The sequence below is a fragment of the Rhinolophus sinicus genome, chromosome 1 (genome assembly GCF_057876585.1).
Source record: "Rhinolophus sinicus isolate RSI-liver-muscle chromosome 1, RSI-T2T, whole genome shotgun sequence".
Taxonomy (NCBI): Eukaryota; Metazoa; Chordata; class Mammalia; order Chiroptera; family Rhinolophidae; genus Rhinolophus; species Rhinolophus sinicus.
This window is the reverse complement of record NC_142501.1, coordinates 105618869-105634711: the sequence shown is the minus strand read 5'-3', so window position 1 is coordinate 105634711 and position 15843 is coordinate 105618869. Positions and strand designations below refer to the sequence as shown.

The following is a 15843-nucleotide window of genomic DNA, read 5'->3' as shown; positions in this document are numbered from 1 at the left end:
TCCATCCTGAGACTTTGAAAAACATTTTTAAAGAAAGTTAGTTTTGAAAATCTAGAGATTCACTTTTCTTTCTCTAAAATATTATTCCTCATGAGTTCATTAGTAATATGTGTAGACAGGTGTATAAAATGTAGTTTATAAACCTGATGCCAGTAAGCACAGATTTCAAAAACAATGACTTTTCTTAAAACAGCTCAAATTGATTTTACAGTGTCATCATTGGTTTCCTGGAATTTAAATTGCCAAACTTTCTTAAAAACAGAGGTTTTCACATGTAAAAATACTAAGTGTTAAACCTGATTTAAATAGTGGCTTATTTACATTTCGGTTTGTAGAAATGCCTCCAGAGACATTTTCATCTACAGCTCAAGATTTTCCAGGGTTTATGGAATCACATTTTTCTACGATAATCACTGAAACTTCCCTGCAGTCCACCTTACATTATTGTGATCATCTGACATGAGCATCAGATGAAGACTCTCATTCTCTGTAAGCGTTCTTCCATAGGTTTCAATTTCTCCGTTTCTAGTAAATATTTTTCTCTTTAACTAAAGTTCATCTCCTCTATGTTATATGAAAACAAAACTGTTTCTTGATTCCTGTGACTTTTTCTGTCATCCTGTTTTTCTCCTTGGACTCTAACCCTCTTTAATGTGTGGCCTCATCCCCAGGTCCATATTTTCGCCACTTATTCTCTTCTTTTACAGAAGAATCTGACTTTCTGCCCTTATAACTGCGCTAAAACAGTTTTCAGGGTCATCTCTTTCTTTAGTCCTTATCCTGCTTTACTTCTTCGCAGCAACTGATGAGGATGCCCACACCCTTTCTGTGGTCTTCTCAGCCCAACTCTTTTCTAAACAGCAGCCCTGATAGTCAGTCCTTGACCCTTTTCTATTCCTCTTTTTAAATGCTCTCAGCTCCCTACATCCCAGTGCTTCAAACCACATTCCCTCATCTACAGTGGCAGCCCTCACCCCCTTACTGAGGTCTTCTGTACGTTCCTTTTTCCCCTCGAGTCCCTCATAGACAGCGCCCTCAACCACACACTCATAAACCATGACTTGCTATGGATCTGCTCATCTTGTACATTTTACGGGGATTCTTACCACTGTTACTGTGAGCGTAGCGTTATTTTCAGATCTTGGCAGCTCCTCACCCTTAGGATGCTGACCAGCATACTTTGTCCTGCTTTTCTCTCAGAATGCATAAGTTTTTCATAAGCTTCACATTGTCCGCTATTCGCCTTTCCATGTTTGTTTGCTCTTTTGAATAACTTCCTATTGCTTCGGACCTGACCTGACCTGACCTGACCTATGGAAGTGTTCTGAAATTCCTTTCACAACTACACCCCTTATCTTGTTGGAAGGCTTGTCAGCTGGAACTACCCTTTCTTCCCAGTCCAGATGCTTCCTCTCAACATTGTGTGAATCAAATATCTTAACCCCGGTAATATCTCACCTGGGGGGAATCCTGAGATGAGAGTCTTCTAGAGAAAGAGGGCTATTGATCGAATTCGTTGAAACCTGTCGTAATTAAACTTTTGATTTACACGGTAGAGCTTATGGTGGCTGATAATTCTGTCGTGATCCTAATTTCTTCCCCTAGGAATCTATAGTCCCTCATTATTTTGGTATAAGCTTAATCAGTTTTGGGTATGCTTACAAATTTTTCGCTTTTTTGACATTTAATATTATTTTACATTAATTTCATGTGTACAGCACAGTGGATAGAATTTACGTAATTTAAGAAAGTGATCCCCCTGACTCGTGCAGCACCCACTTGGCACTAGACATAGTTATTGTGACAGTATTAACTATATTCCCTATGCTTTACATTACATCCCCATGACTATTTAGGAACTACCAATTTGTACTTTTTAATCTCTCCCCTTTTAACCCACTTCACGAACCCCCTTCCAGCTGGCAAGCAACAAAATGTTCTCTGTATGTATGTTGCTTTCTTTTCTTTTTTTAAATTTATTGTGGTGACAATTGCTAGTAAAATAACCTAGATTTCACGTGTACAATTCTGTATTATGTCATCTGTAAATCCCATTGTGCGTTCATCACCCAGAGTCAGTTCTCCTTCCATCACCATATATTTGATCCCCCTTACCCTCATCTCCCACACCCACCCCCCTTACCCTCTGGTAACCACTAAACTGTTGTCTGTGTCTATGAGTTTCTGTTTCTCATTTGTTTGTCTTGTTCTTTTGTTGTTTTTGGTTTATATACCACATATCAGTGACATCACATAGTTCTCTGCTTTTTCTGTCTGACTTATTTCGCTCAGCATTACACTCTCAAGATCCATCCATGTTGTCACAAATGTTCCTATATCATCTTTTCTTACCGTCGAATACTATTCCATTGTGTATATATACCACAACTTCGTTATCCATTCATCTATAGAAGGACATTTTGGTTGTTTCCATGTCTTGGCCACCGTAAACAAAGCTGCAATGAACATTGGGGCACACGTGTCTTTATCTATAAATGTTTTCAGATTTTTTGGGTAGATACCCAGGAGAGGAATTGCTGATTCATATGGCAATTCTATTCGTAATTTTTTGAGGAAACTCCACACTGCCTTCCACAGACTCAGAGCCCAACTAGTTCCAGCACAGAGGAGGTAGCCTTGGGTGCAGGACTGGCTGTGCTGGTGGTCGCCGCCCTTGCTCAGAGCCACCTGTCACAGCCCACCTCGCCCCTGTTCTCACCTATCTGGGTGGAACTCTGCAAGAGTAAAGAGAGCCGCGGAAATACACAGGCTGTGAAACTGGTGCAGGAAGAGCTCTGGAACTTCAGAAGCTCTCCACATCCCCCCATAGAGGTGGTGCCTTGTGACACAGGTGACCCAGGCGTCTCTGCACTTCCCACTGCTCTCCTTCCCCGCTCGTCCAATTTGCTCACCTTTGGACGATTTCAGTTGCACGTCTCTGGTCTTACCTGTCTTCTGTGCAGGGACAACTTTGTGGAATTATAGTTGTTCAATTTTTTTGTAAATTCCAGGTGAGATTTCAAGAGACTCACCTCACGCTGCCATTTTTATGATGTAATCTGAAGAATGTATTTTTGAGACTACTGATTGTTTTATTTTTGTTGTTGATTCTGAGTAATTCAAGGCTTCACATCCTAAGACTCTACTGCAGTACAGATGACATTTGATGGCAATAGAGGAGAAGCCCGCCTTCTAGAGAACCCCCCCATCACATGAGAAGACAGAACAGTGCTGAGAAAATATAACATTACAGCATGACAGAGAATAAAAGGCTGCAGTCAGAGGTAAAAATAAAACATTTTACCAACACCTACTGAAAAGCAAAAGAAAGACCTCTTCCTATCAACCTATTGCAGAAACCACTCCTGTAGATGCCTAGGAAGAGAAATAATAATTCATTAATTGTCATGAATAACTAAGGTAACAAGGGAGCTCAGAAAGAAAATGAAAGGTTTTCAGAAAATGAACTTAAGGACAGGGAAATATGTGACTTAAATGACAGAGAATTCAAGATTGCAATTCTTAAAAAACTCAACAAGATGCAAGAAAATACAGCCAGGTAGTTTAATGAACCCAGAAACACAATCAAAGAACAAACTGAACATTTCACCAAAGAGATTGAAATTTTAAAAAAGAACCAAATAGAATTGCTGGAGATTAAGAACTCAATTAAAAAAGAAAAAAAGAATGAAATAGTCAGCTTAGGTAGTAGAGTTGACCAGATGGAGGAAAGAATCAGTGACATCAAAGATAAAAATCTGGAAATGACACAGATGGAAGAAGAGGGAGACTTGAGAGTTAAAAAAAATGAAAGAACACTACAAGAACTTTCTGACTCCATCAGAAAGAGCAATATAAGAATAATGGGCATACCAGAAGGAGAAGGAGATGAAAGGGAGAAGGGAGCAGAGTGTATATTCAAACAAATAGTTGACGAGAACTTCACAAACTTGTGGAAAGAACTGGATCCGCGAATACAAGAAGCAAATAGAACACCTAATTACTTCAATCCCAACAGGGCTTCTCCAAAGCACACTGTATTGAAGCTGTCAAATATTAATGACAGAGAAACAATCCTTGGGGCAGCCAGGGAAATAAGACGGTAACCTACAATGGAAAGCCCATTAGGATATCATCAGATTTTTCAGCAGAAACTCTACAAGCCGAAAGGGAGTGGACTCAAATATTTAAACTATGGAAAGAGAAAAATTGTGAGCCAAGAATAATATATGCAGCAAAGATATCCTTCACATCTGAAGGAGGAATAAAGAACTTTCCACACATACAGAAGCGGAGGGAATTTTCTAACACACAACTGGCACTACAAGAAATACTGACGGAGTGGGCCACCAGTTTTCTCAGTGGTTAGAGCGCGGTGCTCATAACACCAAGGTCACCGGTTAGAGTCCCACATGGATCAGTGAGCTGTGTCCTCCACAACTAGATTGAAAACAACGACTTGACTTGGAGCTGAGCTGCACCCCCCACACTATATTGAAAAACAATGACTTGACATGGAGCTGATGGGTCCTGGAAAAAAACGCGTTCCCCCAATATTCCCCAATAAAAACAAACAAGCAAAAACAACAAAAAGAAATACTGAAGGAGGCTGTTCAACCTGAAAGAAAAAAGCAAAAGAATACAAAACCATGAGTAGTATTACGAACAGACAGAAGCAAAAAATGGCAACCCCTACACCAAATAGAACACTATATCCTTAAACACAATACACAGTGTAAAGAAGGAAAAAGACAACCACAAACACTTAAAAAAAGAGGAAAAAGATAACTTGCTACTGCAGTGCAGAAATCAACTCACAGCTGAAATAGGGAAAATTTGTGACAACAAAAACATAAAAGGGGAGAGAGTAAAGGTCTGAACTGACACAAGGGAATGGAGAAAGTAAGCATGCTGAAGAAAATGGAACACTAAATATGAAACTTTCTTTTAAATAAACTGAATAGTAACCACTCAAAAAAAAAAATATCCAGAACTGAAATATATAACATCAAAAAAGGAGAAATAGAAGGGAATGTCATAGAATACCACCACACTGCAATAACAGACAGCAACAAAAAGGCAAAGAAACAATGGAGACACCATCCCACCAAGAAACCAGAGATAGAATGACAGGATATTCTCATATATCAATAATCACCCTAAATGTAAATAGACTGAACTCACTAATGAAAAAGTGCAGAGTGCAGATTGAATCAAAAAAATTAAACTCACCATATGCTGCCTCCGAGAGACACATCTCAGCTACAAGGACAAACATAGACTCAAAACGAAAGGGTGGAAGTTGGCGTCCCAAGGAAATGATATCCAGAGAGATGCAGGTGGAGCCATACTGATATCAGATGAAACAGACTTCAAAGTGAAAAAGATAACAAGAGACAAAGATAGACATTTCATAATGATTAAAGGAACTATACAACAAGAAGACATAACAGTCATCAATATTTATGCCCCCAATCAGGGAGCACCGAAATATACCAAGCAATTAGTAACAGAACTGACGGGAGAAATTGAGCAAAACACAATTATAGTAGTGGACCTAAATACATCATTGACAGCTTTGGATAGATCATCGAAACAGAAAATAAATAACGAAAGAGCAGCCTAAATGTTACACTAGATGACATGGACATAATTGACAATTATAGAGCACTCCATCCTAGAACATCAAACTATACATCCTTTTGTAGTATACATGAAACATTCTCAAGGATAGACCATGTATTGAATGTAAAAGTAGCCTCAGCAAATTTAAGAAGATTAAAATTATCCCAAGCATATTCTCTGATCACAAGGCTTTGGAATTGGATATCAAATGCAAAAAGAAAGCAGAAAAAAACACAAATATGTGGAGATTAAACAACACACTTTTAAAGAACTACTGGGTCAAAGAAGAAATAAGAGGAGGGATCAAAAGATACATAGAGGGTCGGCCCAGTGTCTCATGCGCTTAGAGCTCCATGCTCCTAACTCCAAAGGCTGCTAGTTCGATTCCCACATGGGCCAGTGGGCTCTCAACCACAAGGTTGCCAGTTAAATTCCTCAAGTCCCGCAAGGGATGGTGGGCTCCGCCCCCTGCAACTAAGATTGAACATGACAACGTGAGCTGAGTTGCATCCTGAATGGCTCAGTTGGTTGGAGCGCGGGCTCTCTACCACAAGGTTGCCAGTTCGATACCTCGACTCCCGCAAGGGATGGTGGGCAGCACCACCTGCAAGTAAAATTCAACACGGCACCTTGAGCTTAGCTGCCACTGAGTTCCGGGATGGCTCAACTGGTTGCAGAAAATCCTCTCAACCACAAGGTTGCTGGTTTCAACCTCTGCAAGGGATGGTGGGCTGTGTCACCTGCAACTAGCAACGGCAACTGGACCTGGAGCTGACCTGCGCCCTCCACAACTAAGACTGAAAGGACAACAACTTGACTTGGAAAAAAGTCCTGGAAGTACACAGTGTTTCCCAATAAAATGTCCTGTTCCCTTCCCCAATAAAATCTTAAAAAAAAAAAAAAAAAAAAAGGATACATAGAAACAACGACTATGAAAATATATCCTACCAAAATTTTTAGGATGCAGCGAAAGCAGTTTTAAGAGGAAATTTATATCATTACAGGCCTATCTCAAGAAAAACCCAGATAAATAACCTCGTGTTACACCTTAAAGAGCTAGAAAAGAAGAACAAATGAAACCCAAAGTCAGCAGAAGGAAGGAAATAATAAAAATCAGAGCAGAACTAAATGAAATAGAGAACAAAAAGACAATAGAAAAAATTAATACAACAAAGAGCTGCTTCTGTGAAAAGATAAATAAAATTGACAAACCCTTGGGTAGACTCACTAAGATAAAAAGAGAAAAGAAATGAATAAAATCAGAAAAGAAAGAGGGAAGTTACCACGGGTGCCACAGAAATACAAAGGATCGTCCAAGAATAGTATGAAGGGCTATATGCTACGAAATTCAATAACCTAGAAGAAATGGACATGTTCTTGGAAACATAAAGCCTTCCTAGGCTGAATCATGAAGAACTAGAAAATTTGAATAGAATGATCAACATAAGGAAATTGAACCGGTCATCTGAAATCTTCCCAACAGCAAAAGTCTGGGACCAGATGGCTTCGCTAGTGAATTCTACCAGATATTCAAAGAGGATTTAATACCTGTCTACTCAAGGTCTTCCAAAAATATTTAAGAAGAGACAGTACTCCCTGACTCATTTCATGACTCCAACATGACCTTGATACCAAAGCCTGGTAAGGACAACACAAAAAAAGAAAACTACAGACCAATATCTCTGATGAATACAGATGCAGAAATCCTAAACAAAATTCTAGCAAATCGAATGCAACAATGTATTAAAAAGATAATACATCACAACCAAGTGGGGTTCATCCCAGTGGCACAAGGATGGTTCAACATATGCAGATCGATTAATGTGATACACCATATACAAAATAAAGGACAAAAATCATATGATTATATCAGTAGATGCAGAAAAAGCATTTGACAAGATACAATCTCCATTTATGATTAAAACACTTAATAAAATGGGTATAGAAGGAGAACACCTTAACATAATAAAGACCATAGATGACAGACCCTCAGCTAATATCATAATTAATGGTGAAAAACCAAAGCCCTTTGCTCTATGTTCAGGAACACGACAGGGCTGTCCCCTATCACCTCTGCTTTTCAACATAGTATTGGAAATTCTCGCCAGAGCAATCAGGCAAGAGAAAGAAATAAAAAGCATCCAAATTGGCAATCAAGAAGTTTAATTGTCACTTTTTGCAGAAGACATATTGCTATATATGGAAAACCCTTAAGACTCCCCCTAAAAGCTATTAGAAACAAACGAATACAGTAAAGTTGCTGGCTACAAAATCAAAGTACAAAAGTCCATTGCATTCCTATATACTAACAATGCAATCTCAGAAAACAAAAGTTAAACAAAATAAAGGAAATAATTTTTTTTTTGTAATTGCAACCAGAAGAATAAAATACCTAGGAATAAACTTTCTCAAGGATGTGAAAGACTTATGTACTGAAAACCATAGCACGTTTTTTAAAGAAATTCAAGAAGGCAAAAAGAAATGGAAAGACATTCCGTGTTTGTGGATTGGAAGAATCAACCTAGTTAAAATGGCCATATTACCCAAAACAATATAGAGATTTAATGCAATCCCCATCGAAATCCCAATGGCATTTTTTAAAGAAATAGAACAAAAAATCATCAGATTTACATAGAACCACAAAAGACCCCAAATAGCCACAGCAATTCTAAGGAAAAAGAACAATGCTGGAGATATCACATTCCCTGACTTCAGCTTGTACTACAGGGCAACAATAATCAAAACAGTGTGATACTGGCAGAAAAGCAGAAACACAGACCAGTGGAATAGAATGGAGAACCCAGAAATAAACCCACATAAATATGGATAGATTATTTTTGATAAAGAAATCCAAAACATACAATGGAGAAAAGACAGCCTCTTCAGCAAATGGTGCTGGGAGAATTGGAAAGCCTCACGAAAAAGGATGAAACTGGACTGCTATCTGTCACCGTGTACCAAAATTAACTCAAAATGCATCAAAGACCTAAACATAAGACGTGAAACAATACAATGCATAGAAGAAAACATAACTTACTTAAGTACTAAACTTAAGGACCAGAGGTTCAAAGAACATTTTATGCATTTGACCTCAAAGGCAAGGGAAGTAAAAGCTAAAATAAATGAATGGGACTCTATCAAACTAAAAAGCTTCTGCACAGCAAAAGAAACCATCCACAAAATAAAGAGGCAGCTAACCGAAAGGGAGGAGATTTTTGCAAACAACGCCTCGGATAAGGGGCTAATATGCAAAATATGTAAGGAACTCATACAACTCAACAACAACAACAACAAACCACAAACAATCCAATTAAAAAATGGGCAGAAGCCCTGAATAGACATTTCTCCAAATAGGACATACATGGCAAATAGACATATGAAAAAATGCTCAACATCACTAATCATCAGAGAAATGCAAATAAATACCACAATGAGATATCACCTCACACCAGTCAGAATGGCGATCATCAACAAGACAAATAATAACAAGTGTTAGAGAGGCTGTGGAGAAAAAGGAACCCTTATACACTGTTGGTGGGAATGCAGACTGGTGCAGCCGCTATGGAAGGCAGTGTGGAGGTTCCTCAACAAATTACGAATAGAATTGCCATATGACCCAGCAATCCCTCTCCTGGGTATCTACCCAGAAAATCTGAAAACATTTGTCCGTAAAGATATATGTACTCCGATGTTCGTTGCAGCTTTATTTACAATGGCCAAGACATGGAAAAAATCAAAGTGTCCTTCGATAGATGATTGGGTAAAGAAGATGCGGTCTATATACATAATGGATTACTACTCTGCCATGAGGAAAAATGAAATACTGCCATTTATGACACTATGGATGGATTTTGAGAATATCATGTTAAGAGAAATAAGTCAGACAGAGAAAGTCGAGACCCATATGACTTTACACACATGTGGGATGTAAAACTGAAAGCAACAAAGGAACAAGACAAACAAACAAAGAAACAAAACTCACAGACACAGACAACAGTTTAGTGGTTGCCAGAGGGTAAGGGGTGTAGGAGGTAGTAGATGAGGGTAAAGGGGATCAAATATATGGTGATGGAAGGAGAACTGACTCTGGGTGGTGAACACACAATGTGATATATAGATGATGTGGTACAGAATTGTACACCTGAAATCTACGTAATTTTACGAACAATTGTCACCCTAATAAACTTTAATTAAAAAAAATACATTCTTTACTATCATCGACTTTGCCATACGACATCTGCACTTGATTTTATACTATTTCTTCTATGACTGCTTCATGTCTTTCCTCCATAAAATGACTAGCAGTCACCTCTTAAAAGTCTCTTAACTCCCCCACTAAACACCTCATAATTTTGAAAGAAGTTTTAGGAATATCATGTTGTGTTATTTAGGTCTCAGTCAATTAATGCCTTCCCAAATAAGACTGCAAGAAACACATCTTACAAAAATAAATTCTCATGTCATCAGCCTTTTACTGAACTACAAATGTTTTATGGTCATTTGAATTGTGTTCCAAGAAGAAATGATTCCCAGGTTAAGGACAAGTCACCTCTCCCAGTGTAAAATTTAGTGAGATAATGTCTACAATTCTTTCAACCAAAAAATGCCTTATTCAATAGTGTTATGTTGCAATCCTATGTCTCTTCCTACAAAATAAGAACAAAGTAAGAACATACTAAAAAACAACAACACCAACAACAAAAACTTGCTGGAATCAATGATACTGAGTTGGGTAGAAGTACTTTCCTTTCGATACAAGGCTTGTTTGGTAAGACGAGGTGAGTAGATGTGGTGTTTTTAAAACATGTCTACAAACTTTTTGACACTTCTCCAATGAAATTCCCTCTCCTTAAATATGTGCTGGTCTTAGTAAGTAACTGGTTTCTAGTGAATAGAATAAAAGAATTAAAGAAGACATACATAAACGGAGAAATAAACCATGTTCACAGATTGGAAGATTTCATATTGTTCAAGAAAACTGTTTCCCCAAATTGACCTGTAGATTCACTATACCCAAATCATGATCCCAAAAGGCTTCTATCGATAAATTGGCAAGTGATTTTAAAATGAATATCTAATTGCAAATAACCTAGAGTAAGCAAAAGCAATTTGGAAAGGACGAAAAATATTGGACAACTTATGCAGCCTAATTTCAAGAAACCATACAGCTTCAGTAATCAAGGCAGTGTGGTACTGGTTTTTATAGACAAGCAGATCAACGATAAAAATTAAGCCATAGGTAAATTGTCAACTGGCTCTTTGACAGAGGAACCAAGTGAACCCTATTAATTAGTGAAAGGACAGTCTTTTCACTAATGATGCTGGGACAGCTAGATAACTATTATGGAAAGAAAATTAATCTCTATCCATACTTCCCACCAAACACAGATCTATGGATCAAATGTAAAGTAAAAACCATTAGCTTTGAGAAGAATACAGAGGTAATTTTTTTTCATAATCTAGGAATAGGCAAAATTTTCTTAGGGCACAGAAAGCACTATCAAACACAAAGAAGAAAAAGAAATAAAAGAAGAAGATAAATTGGATTTCAAAACTTTAAAACTTGAGTTCATCAAAATACACCGTGAAGCAAATGCATAGCAAAGAGCCAGAATGGGAGAGAAATAAATTGAAATTTTACATGATAATGCATGTGGGAAGGTACAATGAAAATAATATTTCATTTGTACTATCACATGTAAAATACTTGAGTTCCAGGTATAAACATCGAAAGAAGAAATAGAAGGAAAAGAATAACTGGAAAGTTATACTTTTTACTTGATTCTATAGATCATAATAAAAGTGACACTTCCTAATTTAGTAAAGGTATTTTAATGTAAGACTAATTTTTCTCAGGATATTTTAAATAACATTTTAAAATGGGATTTTTCAAGTGAAGAAAACATGCCTTTGTTTTTAGTTTACTGACTATTCTTTGTTTTTTTAATTATCTATTTTTTTTCCATTACAGTTGATATTCAATATTATTTATGTCAGTTTCAGGCATACAGCATAATGGTTACACATTTATATAATTTATGCAGTGATCCCCCTGTTACCCTATTCATAATTATGCGTTTTTATCAGAATGAATTGGAGGCAATCAGGAATTCTATACTTGGTCTTTGATTTGCTAGTTGATATTCAAACAAACCTTCAAAAAAAAAAAAAAGAGGCTAAAAATACTGGAATAAAAATTCGGCCACAAGCAACCCCAAATACCATAACAAGAAACAACATCTTCAAAAGGTCCTGCAGTCCTATGCTTTAGCTGCTGATAAAGCACTCACCCGGATTACTAGGAAAGTAGCACTTTGTAACAGTGGGTGGCCTAGCACACACAACACTCACTTCCTATGGTTCACCGAGGGCTTCACATTGTAGACTAACGCATAGGAACTGTGTGCAGAAAAATGGAAAGAGAATCTTGTATAAATGGCAAGATTAATCATGGGCATGGAAACAAGACGGATGCTCCAGAATGCCATGGAATTGGTTACTCCCACAATCACAGAAGCAATGGCAAAGTTACCCACAAGGAACACAGTGGAGGAGGAATTAACACTCAGGAAACAAGGGACATAGCTGTTGATGTGACAATGACATTTCGAATAGTGTTGTCTATTACTGCAGTATACTGATCAAAATACATGAATGCCAGTTTATACACCATTAAGGGAAATTCACACTTTTCGGCCAAGCCTTGTTAACTGCAATAGCGGTATCTTCTTTTGAGTTGAAAAAGAAATACCTGTGGTCTGAACGAAGGCCCGGGAAGAAATGATTTCATGTGATGATGAAATAGTAATATCATACGTACGAAATTGGAAAGTCTGTTTCTAAAAGCATTCTTGTCACGTACATCTTGTCTGTTATCTTCCATATAGTGCACATATTCTCATAACCAAAACTCTGCAAGAATTTTATCTACATAGTCTTTGTTTTCCAAATCGGCCAGACGTTTGTCCACTCTTTGTCCTAGCATGTTTATGCCAGTAGTCAAGAGTTTCTGTAACAATAACCATAACCCTGGGACCATAACTTCATCAAGAGTAAAATATTGTGTGATGTAGGAATCGTCACTTGTCAAATTTTGAAGGTCTAAAGCTTCCTCCACTTGGAAACAGCCATATATACTACCTGGCAGGTAAAAGTGTATAGAAGCACTACCCAAAACCTGGACTCAGTGCTTGTGAGCAAAGGGCCAAAATAGTCTCCTAGAGCCTCAGAAATAGTCTTGCTCTGCTGTAATCCATTTCTGAAAACTCAGAAAAACACAATAGCAAAAATTGGATTCTTTCCTTCTGAAATGACAGACCGGGAAGACAGTAGATACTTTTCTACTGGATGGCAAGCTTACATAGTTATTACGTTTACTAGGTCACTAGTTTACTAGTTCATAGCATTTTAGGTTCAAATGTATATGCAACTTAAAAGCAGAAAAACATCATATTAGTCTTACCGTGTTATAATGTAAGGGTTTCATCCCAAGAAAGTTGTCAAAGTTAGTACTGATTTATCCTTGATTTTCAGCTATAATCTCCCAAGATTTATTTCTAAGGGTTTCTATTTTTTCTTTAATTTGATTATTTCACTTGATGTAAGGATTTTGCTCAGAATATCTAATGATGTCCAAGTTTAATAATTGTATTACGTTTATATGATCTATGCTTCTCGGTGTTGGTAAATGCCACACAATTTTATAAGGACAAAAATATGATTAAATACACAAACATTGGCAAAATCATTGGCCAGATGAATGTTGTGACACTGCCAAAAATGAACTGTCAGTAGCAGTGTGGTTATTCATGATCTGATTAACTTTGGAAAGACAGTTGAAGGATTTAAATGACAAATTTAAGGTGGGTTGCAAAAAAAGTATACGAAAATCAAAGGGCAGCTGTAATAATACTGGTACAGTTGTAACAGACTGACAAGTGAACACACTGCCAACTAAAAGAATGGAAAGATAGATCTTTTCTGGCCATTCCAGATGGCATAAATTGGTGAAATCTCATGTCAAAAGGAACAAATCAATAGATGTCTGTGTTCACAGGCCTTATTCAAGAAGCACATAAATACAAATTATACTTTAACTTTCTAAAGTAGCTTTCTAGTCTAAGGTAATTATTTTTCTAAAGATGTTTCATAGATTAAGAGGTTCAAAATAGAACATTTGAAAAGACAAAAGGGTTATCTTTGGAAACCAAACTCTTAAGTGCTTTTCTATTTTATTGCTAGAAATCAATAGATTTCACACTTTTACAGTACATAAGTTTTTTCTTTTTTCTCATTTACGTTTTTTGCTTCTCCTAAGTTCTCTGCCTCTTACATATCTGGTTTTCTAATTCAGGAAATGAAATTTCCTATTTCATTTTCCCCACGTGACCTAGCAAAAGACTGGGCCAAAGCCCAGCAGGGTCTGAAGGGAACCCAGCGCTGCCTCCAAGTGCCTCTGAGATGTGAGACGCCTGGGCCTTGCCCGTGAGCTCTGGGTGCCCTTGCACCTTAGGCTTCTGTGCACCTGCCAGTGACATCAGCTCTGACCTGGCCCGGTTGCTCGGTTACAGGCATTCTGGGCCGAGAGGTTCCAAACCGCCTCACTGTCCTGCTGGGATCTGGTGGGAGAGGCAGTTGACTGCTCCTGAGTGTACTGCTGTTCGGGCTCAGCGGACTGAAAAGCATGAGCGGTGCTGAGGGGCTTGCGACGCCCTTAGGCTCGGCCAGGAAGGAGGGTGTTCACTGGAGGCATAAGACTCGCGTGGCGCCCTTGGAATCCAAAAACAGCTCGCAGCGCCATGGTGCTGTCAAGAAGACTGAGGGTAGCGGGAGCTACCAAATCGAAGGGAAGGATCTCAGGAAGATCCACAGAGCCGCCTGCAGCGGGGACGTCCCGGAAGTGCAGAGGCTTCTCTTGCTCCGTCCGGGACGCTTGAATGACAGAGACAGGCAGAAGCGGTGAGAGGGCTGCGAGGCCGGTGGCCACAGGCGGCCCCGGGGAGGCGGGGCCCTGGGGGAGGGGCTCACCTGCCGGGGCTCATCCAGGTGATGCCAGCCCTCCTGTCACCCAGGGCGCTGGGCTGTCTTCCCCGGGGTGGGGACCCTACCTGGGGTCCAGGGCCCAGGCGGACTCTGCGGGCAGCAGAAATAAACACTTGGGACCCACTCATCATTCCCCTTACAGAGCGCTCTACTGACACGTTCAAAGGCATTGAACTAAATATCTGTGATGGACATCAACTCAGTATTCACAGCATTTGATTTTTGATGTTCACAATTTCAGACATAATGTTATATCCTATGGAAAAGTGCGTAACGAGAAAGAAACTTCCCATCATAGGTCGACTTGTGGGCTAAACATTCTTCCCATAAAACCCAACATCCATTTTGCATCAGTGTACAGCTATGTGTGTGTACCTACAAGTGGCCAACGGACATTGGGGATATAGTTCATGTTTATAGTGAGAAAAGGGATTTAAGGTAAAAGAGAAACAAAATTCCCCTTTCCGTCCACAAAGCGTGTGAAGGAGAGGAGCCACGGCACTTACACTGCTGCTTCAAGTTTAACTTGCTTTTGGCTTTTCAAGTGGGCCACTTGGTGATCAGGACCACGTTTAAAAAATATAGTTGCCTTTACCCGTCAATTCCAAATACTCAAGTATCTTTACGAAATAATTAGGTAAGTTACATACAATTTATTTTTCTCAGCACTACTTAAAAACAGCAATGCATTATAAATTACTCACATAAGCAGTGCATGCATACCGTGAAATAATATACAACCATTGAAGGTGGTATAGATAATAGATGTATGTTGACGTGCAAAGATATACTGGGATAGATCGGAAGCGAGAAAATAAATCGGTTTCATTACACACACACACACACACACACACACACAAACAGATTAGTATCTTATGTTAGCTGAAAACATGTGCAAATTGGGATAAAAGTGATAGCTGAGCATTTGTATTATAAGTGAAATTTTTGTTTCCTTTTAAAAAAATCTGATTTCTACAATGAACATATATAGAAATTCAAGAAAAAGCTTATTATTAGTGAAATAATCCAGGGGGACATTTCATTGATTTCAGGAATATGAATCTTGCGCAGATGAAAATAATTTCTCACTTTTCTATTTTATTTCGTTTTTTACATTTTTAAAGACTGGTATTTTCGGGCAACTTTTCGCCCCTTCAGGAGTAAAGGGAACCTTTT

General features: G+C 38.4%; 1 protein-coding gene and 1 pseudogene across 11 annotated transcripts in view; one reads left to right on the top strand and one right to left on the bottom strand.

Moving 5' to 3' along the window:
* The window catches only part of LOC148759163 (ankyrin repeat domain-containing protein 26-like), a 101446-nt gene that overhangs the window by 33685 nt on the left and 51918 nt on the right, over window positions 1–15843 (top strand). For 5 of the 11 annotated variants that reach the window (XR_016021766.1, XR_016021733.1, XR_016021786.1 and 2 more), the window contains exon 1: window positions 14070–14583. The exons of 2 other annotated variants lie outside the window; for them this stretch is intronic. Coding sequence is in view for 5 of the 9 variants with exons in the window: in XM_088799751.1 (XP_088655877.1) it covers window positions 14309–14583 (275 nt within the window). In the remaining 4 variants the exon portion in view is untranslated. Of the gene's footprint in view, window positions 1–14065; window positions 14584–15843 lie in introns of those variants that run through there. 4 more of the 11 variants (XM_088799308.1, XM_088799154.1, XM_088798972.1 and 1 more) reach the window with 3 other exon arrangements.
* LOC148759164 (patched domain-containing protein 3 pseudogene) lies at window positions 11782–14199 on the bottom strand (annotated as a pseudogene).